General features: G+C 51.1%; 1 protein-coding gene across 15 annotated transcripts in view; it reads left to right on the top strand.

The window, feature by feature from the left end:
* ZNF618 (zinc finger protein 618) overlaps window positions 1-13,984 on the top strand; it is a 184,220-nt gene that overhangs the window by 120,048 nt on the left and 50,188 nt on the right. For 12 of the 15 annotated variants that reach the window (XM_053565060.1, XM_053564952.1, XM_053565050.1 and 9 more), the window contains exons 4-6: window positions 5,248-5,343; window positions 8,696-8,773; window positions 9,335-9,373. In XM_053565060.1, coding sequence (XP_053421035.1) covers window positions 5,248-5,343; window positions 8,696-8,773; window positions 9,335-9,373 — 213 coding nt within the window. The remainder of the gene's footprint in view (window positions 1-5,247; window positions 5,344-8,695; window positions 8,774-9,334; window positions 9,374-13,984) is intronic. The other 3 variants (XM_053565004.1, XM_053564985.1, XM_053565012.1) reach the window with 1 other exon arrangement.

Here is a 13,984-nt window from a genome sequence, read left to right as displayed (position 1 = left end):
AGGGAGCCTCCTCAAGTCCACACTGGTCCTTTAATAGCCATCAGACAGTGTTCCCAGTGACAAACATTACACAAGGCACTTTCCATGGAGGAGCTTGGGTCACGGGCACGTGGATGGCAGTTGGCAGTTCCTCAGGCTGCGGGCGTGGAGGGGTGTCAGTGCCCGGGAGGCCAGCTGCCAAGTCTGCAGCTATTGCTGCTAGTCCCTGGCTGCCTGGAGAACTCCTTGTCTGAGAAGGCATCCCTTACTCTCAGAAAGAATGTCACTGTCACTGGATTATTGGCATGGGGCTTGGGAGCAAGATCCAGAGTTTTTTTTTTTTAGCAAGAAGAACAGGTAATACTAAAGTTGATCACTTTGCTGGATAAAAGCAGAAATGGAAGGACTGCGTTAACAGATGCCTTTGGCCACCTGACAAGCTGCGTGAACAGCTCTGCGCAGCACCCCCAAGGAGAGAGTGGCAGAGCCACACTTGAGGTTGCAGGACCTCCTTCTCTGTGAGGCTGGTAAGCAGGAGGCACTGCCATTGCTACTGCTTAGTGCCCTGTTCATGGCAGGCATCACTGATTGATCACCGTACACTGTCTCGGCAATGCACCTTAGACTCCTTCTCAACACAGTGCACTGAGAAATCACTGCCAGTCGGCTTGAATTGAAAAAGTGGAAAACCTACATGCTATTCTTTTCTTGAGGAAGACGAGGCAAGCTGGGTTTACACCAATCCAGGCATCCAGCCAGGGACAGTTTCCTGGCTCCAAGAGACAGGGATGCCAGGATCCCATCATGGTCCAAATGTCCTTTCAAGCAGGACCATTGGTCTTTAATCCAGAGGCTGTTAGAGATGAGGGATCCCAGCCAGAGCCACGAGGGTCTAGAGACCTGGGGGGTCCTGAGCTTCCCCAGTGGCAGTGCAGGAGCCTGTGAAGGGAGAGAGAGGCCCTTCGCGGCTGTGGGCTCCTCCTCAGACAGGGGTTGTGGACCAACCAGGTTATTTCCAGAGAATTAGCTCAGTGTGGGAAGAACCCCATAGAAGAGCTAAGGGCTGTGTGTCCTGGGAGGAGAAACTTAAGGACAGTGAGAAACTTAAGGACAGTGAGGATGGTAGAGTTTAAATAGTCACAACATGTAGCACTTTGCAGGGAGGCTGACAGAGCAGATACATTCCACGTAGCCCCAGCCAGTACAGAGAAGTTACCAGGAGAAGATTTCACCTTTCTGATTGTGGGAACGGTTTGGTAACAGGAAAGAGGCCTGTGAGGGAGTGAGTTCCCTGTCGTGAGCATATATGGTCAGGGAGGATCACTGGGTGGGTGCAGGAATGGGGAAGTCAGGGTTCAGATAGATGGGAGAATGGGTGAGCTGGGCACACCAAGGGACAGAGGTGTTTTCCCACACACGGGGCTGCCCAGGGAGCTGGGGCAGGAGAAAGAAGGGACTCCAGCCAGAAGGTGGTGGCTAGACCGTGGCCCTGGAAGGAGCAACAGAAGACTGTGACAGCCATTCAGATATGGCCACATGGGTTTCAGCCTGCAACAAACCCAATCAGCGTAGGTGCCAGGTCCTGCTTCCTAGTGCCAGCTGATAGTTCGTTTCCTGTTTCAATAGGTTGTTGGCAAGGCTTTACGCCTGAGCCTGCCAGAACCAACACTCAGCTCTTTGCAGCAGCCACTTGGAAAGGAAGGGTTCTGGCCTCCTCCCAGCCATGTCCTGTCTTTGCTACTGACTCTTCATCTGGTGGTCTGAAGTGGGAAGGGCATCAGGTTTGAAGGGGCTCTGGGCTATAAGTCAAGAGATCCAGGATCTACCCTGCTGTGGAGCCTTAGACAAGCCCCTTAACCTCTCTGAACCACTGTTTCTTGAATGATGAGTGGGGGTAAAAAAATCTGCCCATCTTAGCAGAATTGTGGGGGGCAGAGTGAAGTAATACATAAGAAATTGTTTTGAAAAGGGACACAAAAATGTAAAACAGATGCCACTGGTATTAGCTGAAGCCTCATGCTGCTGATAGCTCTGGGATTACCTCTGTTTGGAGTGAGAGGAATCTAAAATACCAATGGTTTCAAAAACGTTTTGTTCAGTACCACCTAAAACAATCTTGAAACACTATATACCTTCTTTTTCAGTTAGGTTGGTATCTGACGTTTTCATCCAAAGTGTAAGTAATTGCAAAGGATATCATTTCTAGAATATTGTATTTAAAAGAAAGAAAGAAAACTGTAGTATTTTGGAAATAAAACTGTGAACCACTCTTTTAAATGTATCCAAGGGGTCCAAACGCCACTGCTATTTGATAGCCCCCGTCATCTCTTAAAAAATATATGAACACACTCACCTTTAAGAGTCAGAAATTTTACGTCTTTCTCTCCTTGAACTCATATTTCCAGTCTACTTCCCCCACAAGATTTTATCCTAATGTAATATCTTTTTTATGCTTGAAAGTCTTTTATTGATCACTGTTTCACACTCATCTGCCACAGCAAGATATACATAAATTGAAATTGAAATTTCTAAAAAAAAAAAAAAAAATTCCTGGGATCGTAAAGCTCTGCACTCTAAAGCATTTTTTTCCCCAGATTGAGTTGTTATTAGCATACAATTCATCAGAAACAAATTTGGATAAATGGTAAATGTGAAAGTAAAAAAATTATTGAGAACTCACCTCTTAATGAAATGGATAGGGTTTTATTTTTTTCTCAATTGGCTCGTGTATCTGTGAATTAATATTTCTTACTGCTGGAAGGAGACAGGATTCAGTGTTAATTCCTGTTTTTTGGTTTTTGTAGCTGTAAGTGCTTAGAAAGCTTGCTCGCATGTGTAAGGAGCTGGCAGTGGATGGGGTTTCGTTTTCGCAGTGTCACTCCATTCTTTGAACTTCTTCCAAGTTGTATGCCAAAAATCACACAGGGGTCTGTCATCAGACAGTGTTTTTAATGGTCTCTTTACTGACAACTCCATTAGATCCTCCTTCAATTCTGTTGAAAGTGGACAATTGGAAATGACCCGATTCAAAAAAGGAGTTGTTTTTGGTCATTAGATCCACTCACTTTCTAAGCCTGACACTGGCATGTTGGGCTGTCTCTTTGGTCAGAACCCTGAGATTTTCATCCTCTGGTGAGAGACTCCATAGTAGGTGTAGGGGTAGGTAAAAGAATTTCTTCTGTTTATAATGTGGAAGAAGGGCCAACGTGCAAAAGGAAGGGAGAACAGCGAGTGGAGTCCCCCCCGCCTGCCGCGGTCTCTGGTGCAGTGATTTCAGGAAAGGACAGGTTTAGAAGCTGATGATTCTCTTGTGCTCACATACCCCTGGGGGCAGCCTCCACACATCCCCAGGGCACTGTGCTCTCCTGGGAAGACTCTGCTCCAGAGAACATTCAGTCCAAAGCCAAGCCACAGAGAGCCTCAGGAAACCTACTGTCTAGGAATTCCCCTTCCAACATCTGCCTTTTGTCAAGCTCTGGGCACAGCTCCTGTGACATCTTCGAATTAAGAGGTCCGAGTCACTCCTAGCGTTGATCTGTGAAAAGTGGCTCCTGAAAGACTCTGAGCCAAGCACAGGGCCACCCATCCTAAGGAACCATCTCTCTGTGCCCACCCTGCGTTTATCTCCTCTCATGCATCTGCTTTGGGTTTTTATCTTGTTGGATTTTGTGTATCCTGAAAGATGTCCAAGTTTTTCTGGAGCCAGCTGGGTGCTAATGATGAGTTGAGGGTCATTGCCCCGCACTGCTCCTCCAAGGACTGTCTTTTCCTAGGTGTCTCCTGACTTTTCCCTTCTGAGACCTGGCCTCACCTGATTTATCTAATGCGTTAGGCAGGGGGCTAAGCCAAGGTCTCTGGCAAGTGCTTATGGAAAGTTCTAGACAGGAAATGTTAGCACAGGAGATGGAGACCATGGATTCTTGTTGCATTACTGGTGATAGCAGGGATGGGGAGAGGAAAAGGCTCCCATGTGTTTGCCAGCCCTGGCCACCGTCCCTAGCAGCCAGTTCCAGGGCTGTCAATAGCGGATTCTTGAAAATCCTATGCTGCTACCAGATGTGATGGGGGACTCTGCTGTCCTGCAGCATTAGGGGAAGTGCCACAACTGAAGGGGACACACAGCTCATCTGGTATCCAGCTGGTGACCTGGCCTGATGTTAATAGCATGGCTATGGAGACCTGAAGGTCGCTTTGAGCCCAGCTCCCCAGCCCTGGAAAGCCTGGCTGTTTGGACCTTATGCTCATCCTGGAAATGGGTGTTGAGTTACCCCAGCCATATGAGGACTTCTGGGAAGATGGAGGACAGAAAGGAGACCCGATGTGCTTGGTCAGTGGTAACGGCTCCCAACCAGTGTGTCTTCTGGTGTTTTCCAAAGGGATGCTGTGTGGCATGGGAGCAAGTCAGATGTGTCACCTCTCTGCTCCTTGCTTTCCTTCATCTGAAAAATGGGGATAAAGATCACCTCTGTCTGCTGGGGTTGTGAGGGTGAACTGAGCTGAAGTGAGAAGCCCCAAGTCTAGATTCCGCTCGTACTAGTTGGCAGTGTGAACCCAGGGAGCTGCTGCTCACACCTGCTCTGGCCTCTGCTTCCTCACCTGGACAGCGGTCCAGAGGCCAGTCCATGTAGAAGCATTGCAGAGGACTGAGACGCCATACTTGGTGCTTGGCAGCAGGTGGTGATGGAGGCTGTCATCCAGGCTTCATGAAGGAAGAGAGTGGCAGGGAGGGTGGGTGGCAGGAGAGGAAGCATTCTGGGCAGGGAGCCAGGTGTTAGGACTGAATTGTCAAGCCGAGAGTCCCCAAGAAGGCCCTCCAGAGCCCCACTGGACCTACCTGGGCATGTAATGACCTTGAGCCAGGGACATACAAAGCCACTGCATGCGCGGGGCACATCTTCTTGGAGGATAATTTTGCTGGAAGGTTTTTGGGGAGAAATTTTATGTTCTAAACAAGTGATGACTCAGAATACAGAGAAAACACGAAACTTCACAGGGGTTGTGGCCTGTTGCTTCCTTTTTCTGCCATACCCCAGCTCCCTGGGGGACATATAGATGCCCCTTGGCCAGCACAGTCTCTTAAATGAAGATGTAGACACTGTGATCTTGTCCACTCTTCTTGAAGTGTAGCTGGGGAAACTGAGGCCCTGAAGAGGAGGTGGCTGGCCAGCCCTACACGGAGAGCCCCTCCCCGGCTGTCTTTGCTCCTTCCCTAATGTCTCAGGCATTCTCCAACTGTCAGGGCTCATTTTGATCTTTTACATAATTCAGATGGAAAAGCTCCTGAAGGCAGCCCCCACGGTGGATCTGTGCGAAGCCGGTATTCAGGGACCTGGATTTTTGACCAAGCATTGAGATATGCATCTGGTACGTGATGGCCAAGGGACAGGGCCTCATCTGGGGCCAGCAGGGGGGGAGGCCCAGCTGGGCGTGGCCATCAGCGGCAGACCCTTGATGATGCAGGCCCCTCTAGTGCCTCAGGGCCAAAAGGGGCCACTCTCCCCAGCAACCCAGCCCTGCTACATGTGAGCAAATCTGAGCCTTCCCTAGGGACCCTGGAAGCACATGGGTCATGGAGGGATGATGCAGCATTTGGAAATCTGGAAGTCTAATGTCCGGACCATTCTGGCAGCACTTCCTGTGGGCTGCAACTCTGTGAAAGAAGCCAAGAGGGCAAATGGTTCTGGGGCCAAATGTATTTGAGACCCTCTGGGTTAAACAGTAGTGTGCTCCCCGCACTTCCCGCCCCTCTGAGCTATGGCCTGCCCCGTGTACTGTGTCTTCCTGGCGTGGACCGTGAGGCCTTCCTCACACTCACTTGGCTGCGCTCCTCTTTGTCCTGGGAGGCATTTAGGGTTGGGTTCCAAAGAAAAGACTTTGGAAAATGCTAGTGGTTAATAGCAGCTGTCATTTTGGAGTGTATACTAGGCACTGTGCTAAGGACCTATAGTATCCTCCCTCACACTGCCTGTCCTGAGGTGGCCACAGTTTCACAGAGAGAAGGCCTGAGGGTGTAGGTTGCTCACAACTTGTCAGGGGCTCCCTGGGATGTGGGCAGCTGGGATTTGAGCTCAGGTTTGTTGACACTGCTGCCCGGTGGGCTGCCACTTGGGTGAACTCACCCCACACCCTGTCTCCTAATTCTCTGCCCATCCAGGCCCATCTGTAGATAGGGAACCTAGAGCCCAGGGTTTTAGGGCAAAGGGCAGGGTAGGACCCAGGGTCCTAGGATGAGTGAGGGGCAGGTGGGGGTCTGGGATCCTAGGGCCAGTGAGGGGCAGACACAGGTCCCCTCCTGCCAGTGCTCAGTGCTCGTCTGGAGATCCTGTGTTCTGGGGTTGGTGCCTCACTCTGCATCAGGGATTCAGAAGATGGATAAGAAGCCATCCTGTCTCCCAGGGCATGTGTGGTGAGACTGAGGAGCAAGGATGCCTGTGCCCTCAGCTCTCTCTGTGCAGTGGTGGAGAGCCCTGTAAAGTCTCTTGGAACTTGGGTCAATTATGAACAGTATCCTCTCCACTGACTTGGCCCCTCCCTATGGCTGGGCAGCCTGCCTCTGTGCCACCAGGCCCTGCATTTGCTGTCCTGACATCACTGCCCCTGTGTTGGTGGCCTGTCTACTTACTGTTAGACGGAGGGCAGGGAGTTTATCTTGGTCACTGCTGGAGCCTCAGTTTTGGGCATGTCACTGATACTTGGTCAAGTCCTTGTTGGTTGAAAGAGAATTAGCAAAAGCTGTTACAGAGCGGGCAGGGGCAGAGGAAGGGTCAGAGGCATCAGTACTTGCTAACAGATGAGTACAATAGCAAGATCCTGCAAGAGTATCGGGCCCCCATGTGGTGCCAGTTGCAAGGTGGCTGAATGCAGAGAAATATGCAACCCAATCTTTGCCTTCCATGGGATCATATTTTTCCTTTTTCCCTGTGTGACGAGGGTAACACACAGGTCCCAACCACTAAATAACAGAGTGCTAAATCCTATGCTGGTGTTAGGATGACAGCAGCCCCTGGAGGGACCCACAGTGGCAACAGCTACTGTTCCTCAGTCCCTACTTATGTGCCACTGACTCTCAGGGTCAGTCCTGTTGATCCTAAGATGCAGGAAGAATAGCCCTGTCTTAAGGTGGGGAAACTAAGGCTTGGACAGGCAAAGGGAGGTGTCTTAGGTGACTGAGATCAAACAGCTAAGAGTTGGCAGAGCTAAGCTAACCTAATGACTCCACATCCTGCCTTCTTTTGGCTTAATCCAGTATGCAGGTGCATACCTGATACGTGGGCCTCTACTTCCAGCCAAGACCAGAGAGAGTGGAAATTAAGGTCTCCACCCTCACCCAGGTCTTCACTCCAGTCCCCTGGCATCATCTGCATTTTCTCAAGGAGGAAGCTGAGCCCCTCACCCCCACCCTAGGCGATGGCAGAGCTGAGACTCCATTGCAGGTCTCATTCTCGCCAGCGCTTCCTACGCCCGGATGCTGGGGGCCTCTATCCAGTGGTGGCTGGAAGAGGCGGAGTCCTGGGCCCCCACCCCATCCGCTCTAGAGCACCACGCTGGAGTGGACCAGGGCCTCTGCATTTGTCCCTGGCCATTGTTAGGCACAGCATGACCCTTGGTTGAGGTGGCATTCATGAGCCCTCCAGTAGGGCTCTCTGCATGGGTGGGCTTCTCCTTCAACCTTTTTTTTTTTTTAGGCAGAACCTCAAGCTATCACCCTGGGTAGAGTGCTGTGACATCACAGCTGACGGCATCCTCAAAATCCTGGGCTTAAGCGATTCTCTTGCCTCAGCCTCCTGAGTAGCTGGGACTACAGATGCCCAGCTATCTTTTTAGGGTTGTAGTTGTCATTGTTTGGCAGGCTCGGGGCGGATCTGAACCTGCCAGCTCTGGTGTATGTGGCTGGAGCCTTAGCTGCTTGAGCTACAGGCGCCACCCGTCCTTCCACCTTCGATCATTCTGCAGCACCTGCTGGGAGTTCAGATCAGTCTGCAGTGCCCGCTGGGAGTTCAGCTGGTTCAGTCCACCTGCTCTGGGAGAAGGGGCTGGCAAGGGGTTGGATTCAGGTGTTTCTTCCATGTTGGTCTCTGTATGTCTGAGGGAACAAGGCCACTCCTCAGCATGTGTGGGGTTCCTCCCCCCAGCAAGCCTATCTGTAGTACGAGCATATCCTAGAGGTGGCATGTGGGGCCACCCCTAGAAGGTTAGGTATGTTTGGCCCCATGTGCAGATGAGCAGACAGAGGCTTAGTGTGTCTAAGGAACTCACCAAGGTCATTGATGGTGGTAAGCGGCAGACAGGGACCCAAGCGTGACTAATTTAGTCTATCCTCTTAATCTCTGGCTCATCCTGGCACGGAAAAGGAAATGATTTCCTTACGTGGATGTGATTTATTCCTTCCAGAGCACTCTTACGCCTGTCTCTTTTTTGCTTTCAAGGTATGTGGGTTAGCTAAAAAAGGTTATCTTCTTCATCCTACAGATTTGGAAACTGAGGCCCAGAGATCGGGGGTGCCTTACCCAAGGTCACTCAGACAGCAGGAAGCAAACCCAAATGTAGAGCCCAGGCCTTCTGCCATCTGCCTCAGTGTCAACTCCTTGCTTACAGGGATCACCCCTGCTCCCTGACGCAGAGTAGCTGTAGTTGGAGTCATTGCTGGGGGTCCTGGGGCCTTGTGGTTGCAGACGTGGGGTGCTACCTGACCACTCCTTCCTCTCCTGTTTTCTAGGGTCCTATGAGTGTGGAATTTGTGGCAAGAAATACAAGTATTACAACTGCTTCCAGACCCACATGCGGGCACACCGAGGTGAGTGGGTGTCCCCGAGGCAAAGCCGAGGGAAATACCTGTTTCCCAGTTGGACGACCCTGAGAGCTCCAAGGATTCTTCCCTTTTTCTTCAGTAGGAGGGTACCAGGCAGGAGAAGGGCAGACTTCTGATACGGGAGGGCAGAGGTGCGGGAGGGCAGCCGGCAGGATACACCGCCCAGCCTCTTGGGAGGGCTGCTGCCTGCCCCACAGCCTTAGTCCTCCTGGGTACATCAGCACTGCTGTCAGCAGCCCCAGTGGGGCATGTGGGCGAATCGTCACATGTGTTACTCTGACAGTCTTGGGCGAGGGACCTGGCTGCTGCTTCCCTTTCTGAAGATGAGGATGCTGAGGGGACAGAAGGGACGGCACTTGCTTCTCCCTGAGCTTGGCAGACTGGGAGGAAAGGCATGCATCAGAGGCCCAGGGCAGGACTGTGAGGCTCTCACCCTGCAGCTTTCGTGGGAAGAGCCCTCCTAGGCTCTCCTGGCCTCTGCCTGCCCCACCTGTTCTCCTGCAGCCCTGTCAGCTCACCTCCTTCCCCCTACCCCTCTCTCTACAGACACCGAAGCCACCTCAGGGGAGGGAGCCTCCCAAAGCAGTGAGTACTTTTGCCTCCTTGTGGGCTGGTGGGAGCTGAGGGCTGGGAAGGGAGGGCGAGGAGATGCTTGTTCCCTTCTCCTGGACTACTCTGATGACCTCTGAGAGATGCGCTGCCGTCCAGGCTTTGTGGCCACAGAGTCCTTATGAAACTGGAACACGCTACCTCAGAGCAACCCTTCCCAAAGTGTGCTCTGTGGCACCCTCATTCTGGGGAGGTTAGTAGGAGTTCTGTCTGGAAAGGGATCTTGGCCAAATAATTTTGGGCAGCCCTGAGTTATACTAGGATGAGTGGGGTTCTTTGCAATAGACATCCAGTTGAGAGATGGGGAGACTGAGTATGTCTTTATTTTTCTGTGTGTGGCTGTACTATTTTCCTAATAACTGAATGAAAGGTCATTGGACTAGCATGTGTGGGATGGCCCCTTCATTGGCAGATGTGGCTGCATGTCCCCAGCGGGAGACCAGTGCGTGCAGCTCCCTGTGTTCATTTGACCCTGACGCATGGCTCTGGGGCTTCATAGCTGACTTTTGGGAAGCCCTGCTTCAGAGTCATCTCACACACATCTGCAGCCATGAGCACTAATTGCGTACTGGTGATTGGCCTTTTGGGGCCGAATCTCACCTTGAGTGGCGCACAGGGCCTTGATGCCTGGGGACAGCGCTCTGCTTTGCTACACACAGGCCTTTGTTCAACTTTAAACCCCAGGATCTTGGTGAGCGACCTCCCAGGTGCATAATACAACACTCAGCTTCAGAAGCTAGCCACTCTGCCCCAGGCGTGTGTCCAACAGAAATGTGTGCCATGTCCATCCGCCAAAAGATGTGAATTAGAATGTTCTTAGCACGCTGCTCCTTACGGTTCCAAACCAGAAGCCATCCAAGTGCCTGGTGCTAGTTGAGCGGATGAATAAGTATATTCACATAAAGGACTATGTACAGTAGTAAGAAAGAACAGCGGACAGCTCCACACAGCCACAGGGACAACTCTCACAAACACGATGGTGAGCAAAATAAGCCCAACATAAAACTTCATCCTTTAAGGTTCTGTGTAGGGAACGTACAACAGCAGTGAAAACTAGAGCTAGTCAAAGTCAGAAGAGTGGTGACCCTGGGGAAGAGGTTTCTGCGATCTGTTTCTGGAGCTGGGTACTGGTTACAGGAGCTTTTCCAGTTTGCGGAAATTGAATGAACTGTCCTTTGATGATTCGTATACTCTTCCATATTGGGGGGTCAGCAAATATTTTCTGTCTAGGCCAGATGGGAAGTATTTTAGACTTCATAGGCCAGATGTCTCCGTTACAGCTCCTCAACCCTGTCCTTACAGCAGGAGCATGCCAGAAACATTATGAAAATGAATCCCTTACCAAAAACATGGTGGTCTGGGTTTGGCCCACCAACCATCATGTGCCAACCCCTGTGCTATGTGTTTATTATGCCATCATAAAAAGTTTTTTTAAGAGAATAAACACCCCCCCCCCAAAGAAAACCTAAAGCTGAAATCAAAGCAATTTGAAGAGGTGCCTATGGCTGAAGGAAGGGCTTTAACGGACCTGGATCCTAAGGGGGATTCTCATGAGACACTTTTCCATCCTCTCTGTTTGGATTCTTATACCAAAGGAGAGGCAGGCAGGGCTGACTACTCCATTCTGGAGAGGAATCTGAGGCCTAGGCTGGCTAGACACCTGCCACAGCCCACCGCTGGGAGGAGACAGGAGCCTACTCCTCCCCTCCCAGGCCTGCCACTCTGCCCCAGCTGGCCCTTGACTCCGTGTCCCTCAATAGCTCCATTCTTTTCTGGCTCCCATGGTCTGCCTGTGGTCAGCCACACATTTAAAGAACTTCCCAATTTATCTTTCCTTCCTTGGCTATTCTGGGCCCTGGGCCTCTCCGGCTGCCTCTGAATGATCTGTTGTGTTCCATCTGGCTTTCGTGGTGTGCGGGCTCGCTGGTTGTTGAAGGCTCTGTAGCCAGGGCTATTTTTAGTTCTTCCATCACTTTTCCTTTTCTCCCTGTAGAGTTTTCTCCCCATGGCCAGTGTGCTCTATTTTATTCTCAGTCCTACACCCCCACCCTGATCCAGGCCAGCAGCACTTGCTTGGAGAACCTGGCCGTGGAGTCTTGGAGCCAAAAGGGTCCAGTTGAGAAGGCTGAGTCTTGCCTACCCATTTTGCAGATGAAGACAGTAAGTCCCAGAGAGAGGGAGAGCTCATTAGTAATGGAGATGGGCCTAGAAATGAGGTCTCACACATTCTAGTGCAAAGACTTTTTAGTTACTTATTAGGACAACAGTACAGTCATACATAGAAGCATAAAGATGTATCCACTCACCCATCTTTCAATGAAGAAAATAAAAGATGAGCCCCCCCATGTGATTCTTTTGCTACTATCCTATTGATTCACTTTGTAAAACAAAGTGAACAATTACTGAGCATTTATTGGATATTAGGCATTATGCTCCTTTACTACAACTCTGGGAGCTGAAGAATCTATCATTATCCCCATTTTACAGATGAGAACACCAAGGCCTAGAGATTAGGGAGTATATCTGAGGTCTGTCCCACTTCTGAGTGGTAGATTTGGATTTGAGCTTGGGCAGCCTGACTCCAGAGCCCACCTCCCCAAATGGATTTGTAGTGGCATTCCTGGAGACACTGAGCTCTCATGGGGTTGCAAAAGTGTGGTTTCATTGACAAAAATTACTTTGCCATTCTTTTTTAGAGATATTACTCTTGTCCTAATTGACTCCTGCTGGAGGAGGGCCCTGGAACAAGGTTCCCATCCAGGTCAAGGAGCTGTCATGGTGTGGAGTCTGACAAAACAGAGTGGTGGGGCCTCTTGGTGGCAGAGAGCTGGCCCTAAAGGGAGGGAGTGGCCAATTGGCCACGGAGGCTGGGTGGACAGAGACAAGCAAGAGGACAGGTGGCCACAGATGGCAAGTAGCACTGGTCAGCACTGGAGACGCTGGGATTACATATAGATGGGCCCAGATGAGGAAGCTTGTTGTCTAGGCTGGATTGCTGGCTTTGAGAAAGGCAAGAGGCCTGAGCTGGGAAGAGGCCCCAGAATTGAGCTCATCTACAGCCCTTACCACCTCCCCTTTAGATTTTTCTGGTACCCGCCATCCTCACAGTGTCTGCAGGTGACAAGGCTATGGGCTCCTTGCTCAGAGACCAGTTTGTCTCCGGGGCCCTGGCATCTGCTGAGGCATTTTCAGAGACTGTGAGTGCAACGGAAGAGGTGAGGGCGGAGCTGGGAAGGGAGATGGCTGATGTCATCTGTGTCCCTGAATTCAGCTTAGAGGGGGCCGGAAACCTTCCCACAGAATTGCCTGGAAATACAATCCTGGAGGATTACATGAGAGCCTGTATTTGGGTGCTAGGGGACAGGAGAGGAGCCAAGAGGGAGATGCCTGAGCCCAGGACTGCTGGGCAGCTTATCAGGACAGAGAAGAGCCGAAGAGCTGACTCCGGCTCACCTTGGGGATAAGTGAATATTTGAATCCTAGCACTTCTTCTCTGTGCAGCCTCGAGCAAGCTTCCGACCTTCTCTGTGCTTGGGCACCCCCAGGAAGATGGGGTAGTGGGCCCTCTCCATATCGGTGAACAGAACGTGCACACAGGTCTATGCCAGAATGAATGTTAGAGGTGTCACCTGCTTGGAGAAGGTGACGTCCTGTGTGCTTCTAGCCTCAGACTTTGGCAGTCTGGGATCTGGGCAGTCCACCCAAACTCAGACTCTATGTTAGTTTTCAGTTTTATATCTCTAAAACTTAATGACTTAAAGCAACAAATATTGATTATTCCTCCGTTGCCAGAGTCAGGAATTGGGTCCTTTGGCTTTGGGTCGCTTACAGTTTGCAGTCAGGGCTGCAGTCTCATCTCAAGGGTTAGCTGGAGAGAAGCTTCTTCTAAGCTTACTCATGTGGGTGTTAGCAGGTTCGCTCCTTCCCGAGCCCTTGGACTCAGGGCCTCAGGTCCCAGTCACCCGGATTCCTCATGGGGCAGCTTACAACATGGCAGTTCCCAAGTGTGTCAGACAGGGAGAGGAAGGGGTTCAAGACGAAATTCACGGTCTTTTGTAACCTAATCTCAGAAGTGACATTCTGTCACTTTTACTCCTTCTGTTCATTAGAAGTAAGTCCAGCCCAGGCTCACTGGGAAAGGGTCATGTGGGGTGTGAGTCCCTGGAGATAGGATCACTGGATGTCATCTCAGAAGCTGTGGGACTTGAGGCAGGTCCCTTCTGTCCTTCAGTGTCCTCATGGGTAAAATGAGGGACTACTCCCTCCCTCTGTTGTGAGAACTAACTGAGGAAATGCAGGAGAAGAGCCTGGCCTGGCACCTTGCCTTGTGTGTGGTAGGTTCAGTGATCGTTGTTCTCTTGGAAGTTCTGTGAGGGCGTGTGGGACCAGTTATGAACCAAGCCTTTAGGAACTCAGCCCACATAGGACAAGCTTGGGGCTTGGCTGGGGAGTCACTCCCAGGATCCCTGGTCACCTCACGTGGTCCGGATCTTCCCAGAGGACCTTGAATACCCCAGCCTATACCCTGTGGACCCATGAAGCAATACGGGGAGCCCTGGCTGCTCATGGGGAAGCTGGGCATTCCAG

This window comes from Nycticebus coucang, chromosome 2, assembly GCF_027406575.1.
Source record: "Nycticebus coucang isolate mNycCou1 chromosome 2, mNycCou1.pri, whole genome shotgun sequence".
Classification (NCBI taxonomy): Eukaryota; Metazoa; Chordata; class Mammalia; order Primates; family Lorisidae; genus Nycticebus; species Nycticebus coucang.
This window is presented reverse-complemented; position numbering and strand designations above follow the sequence as displayed.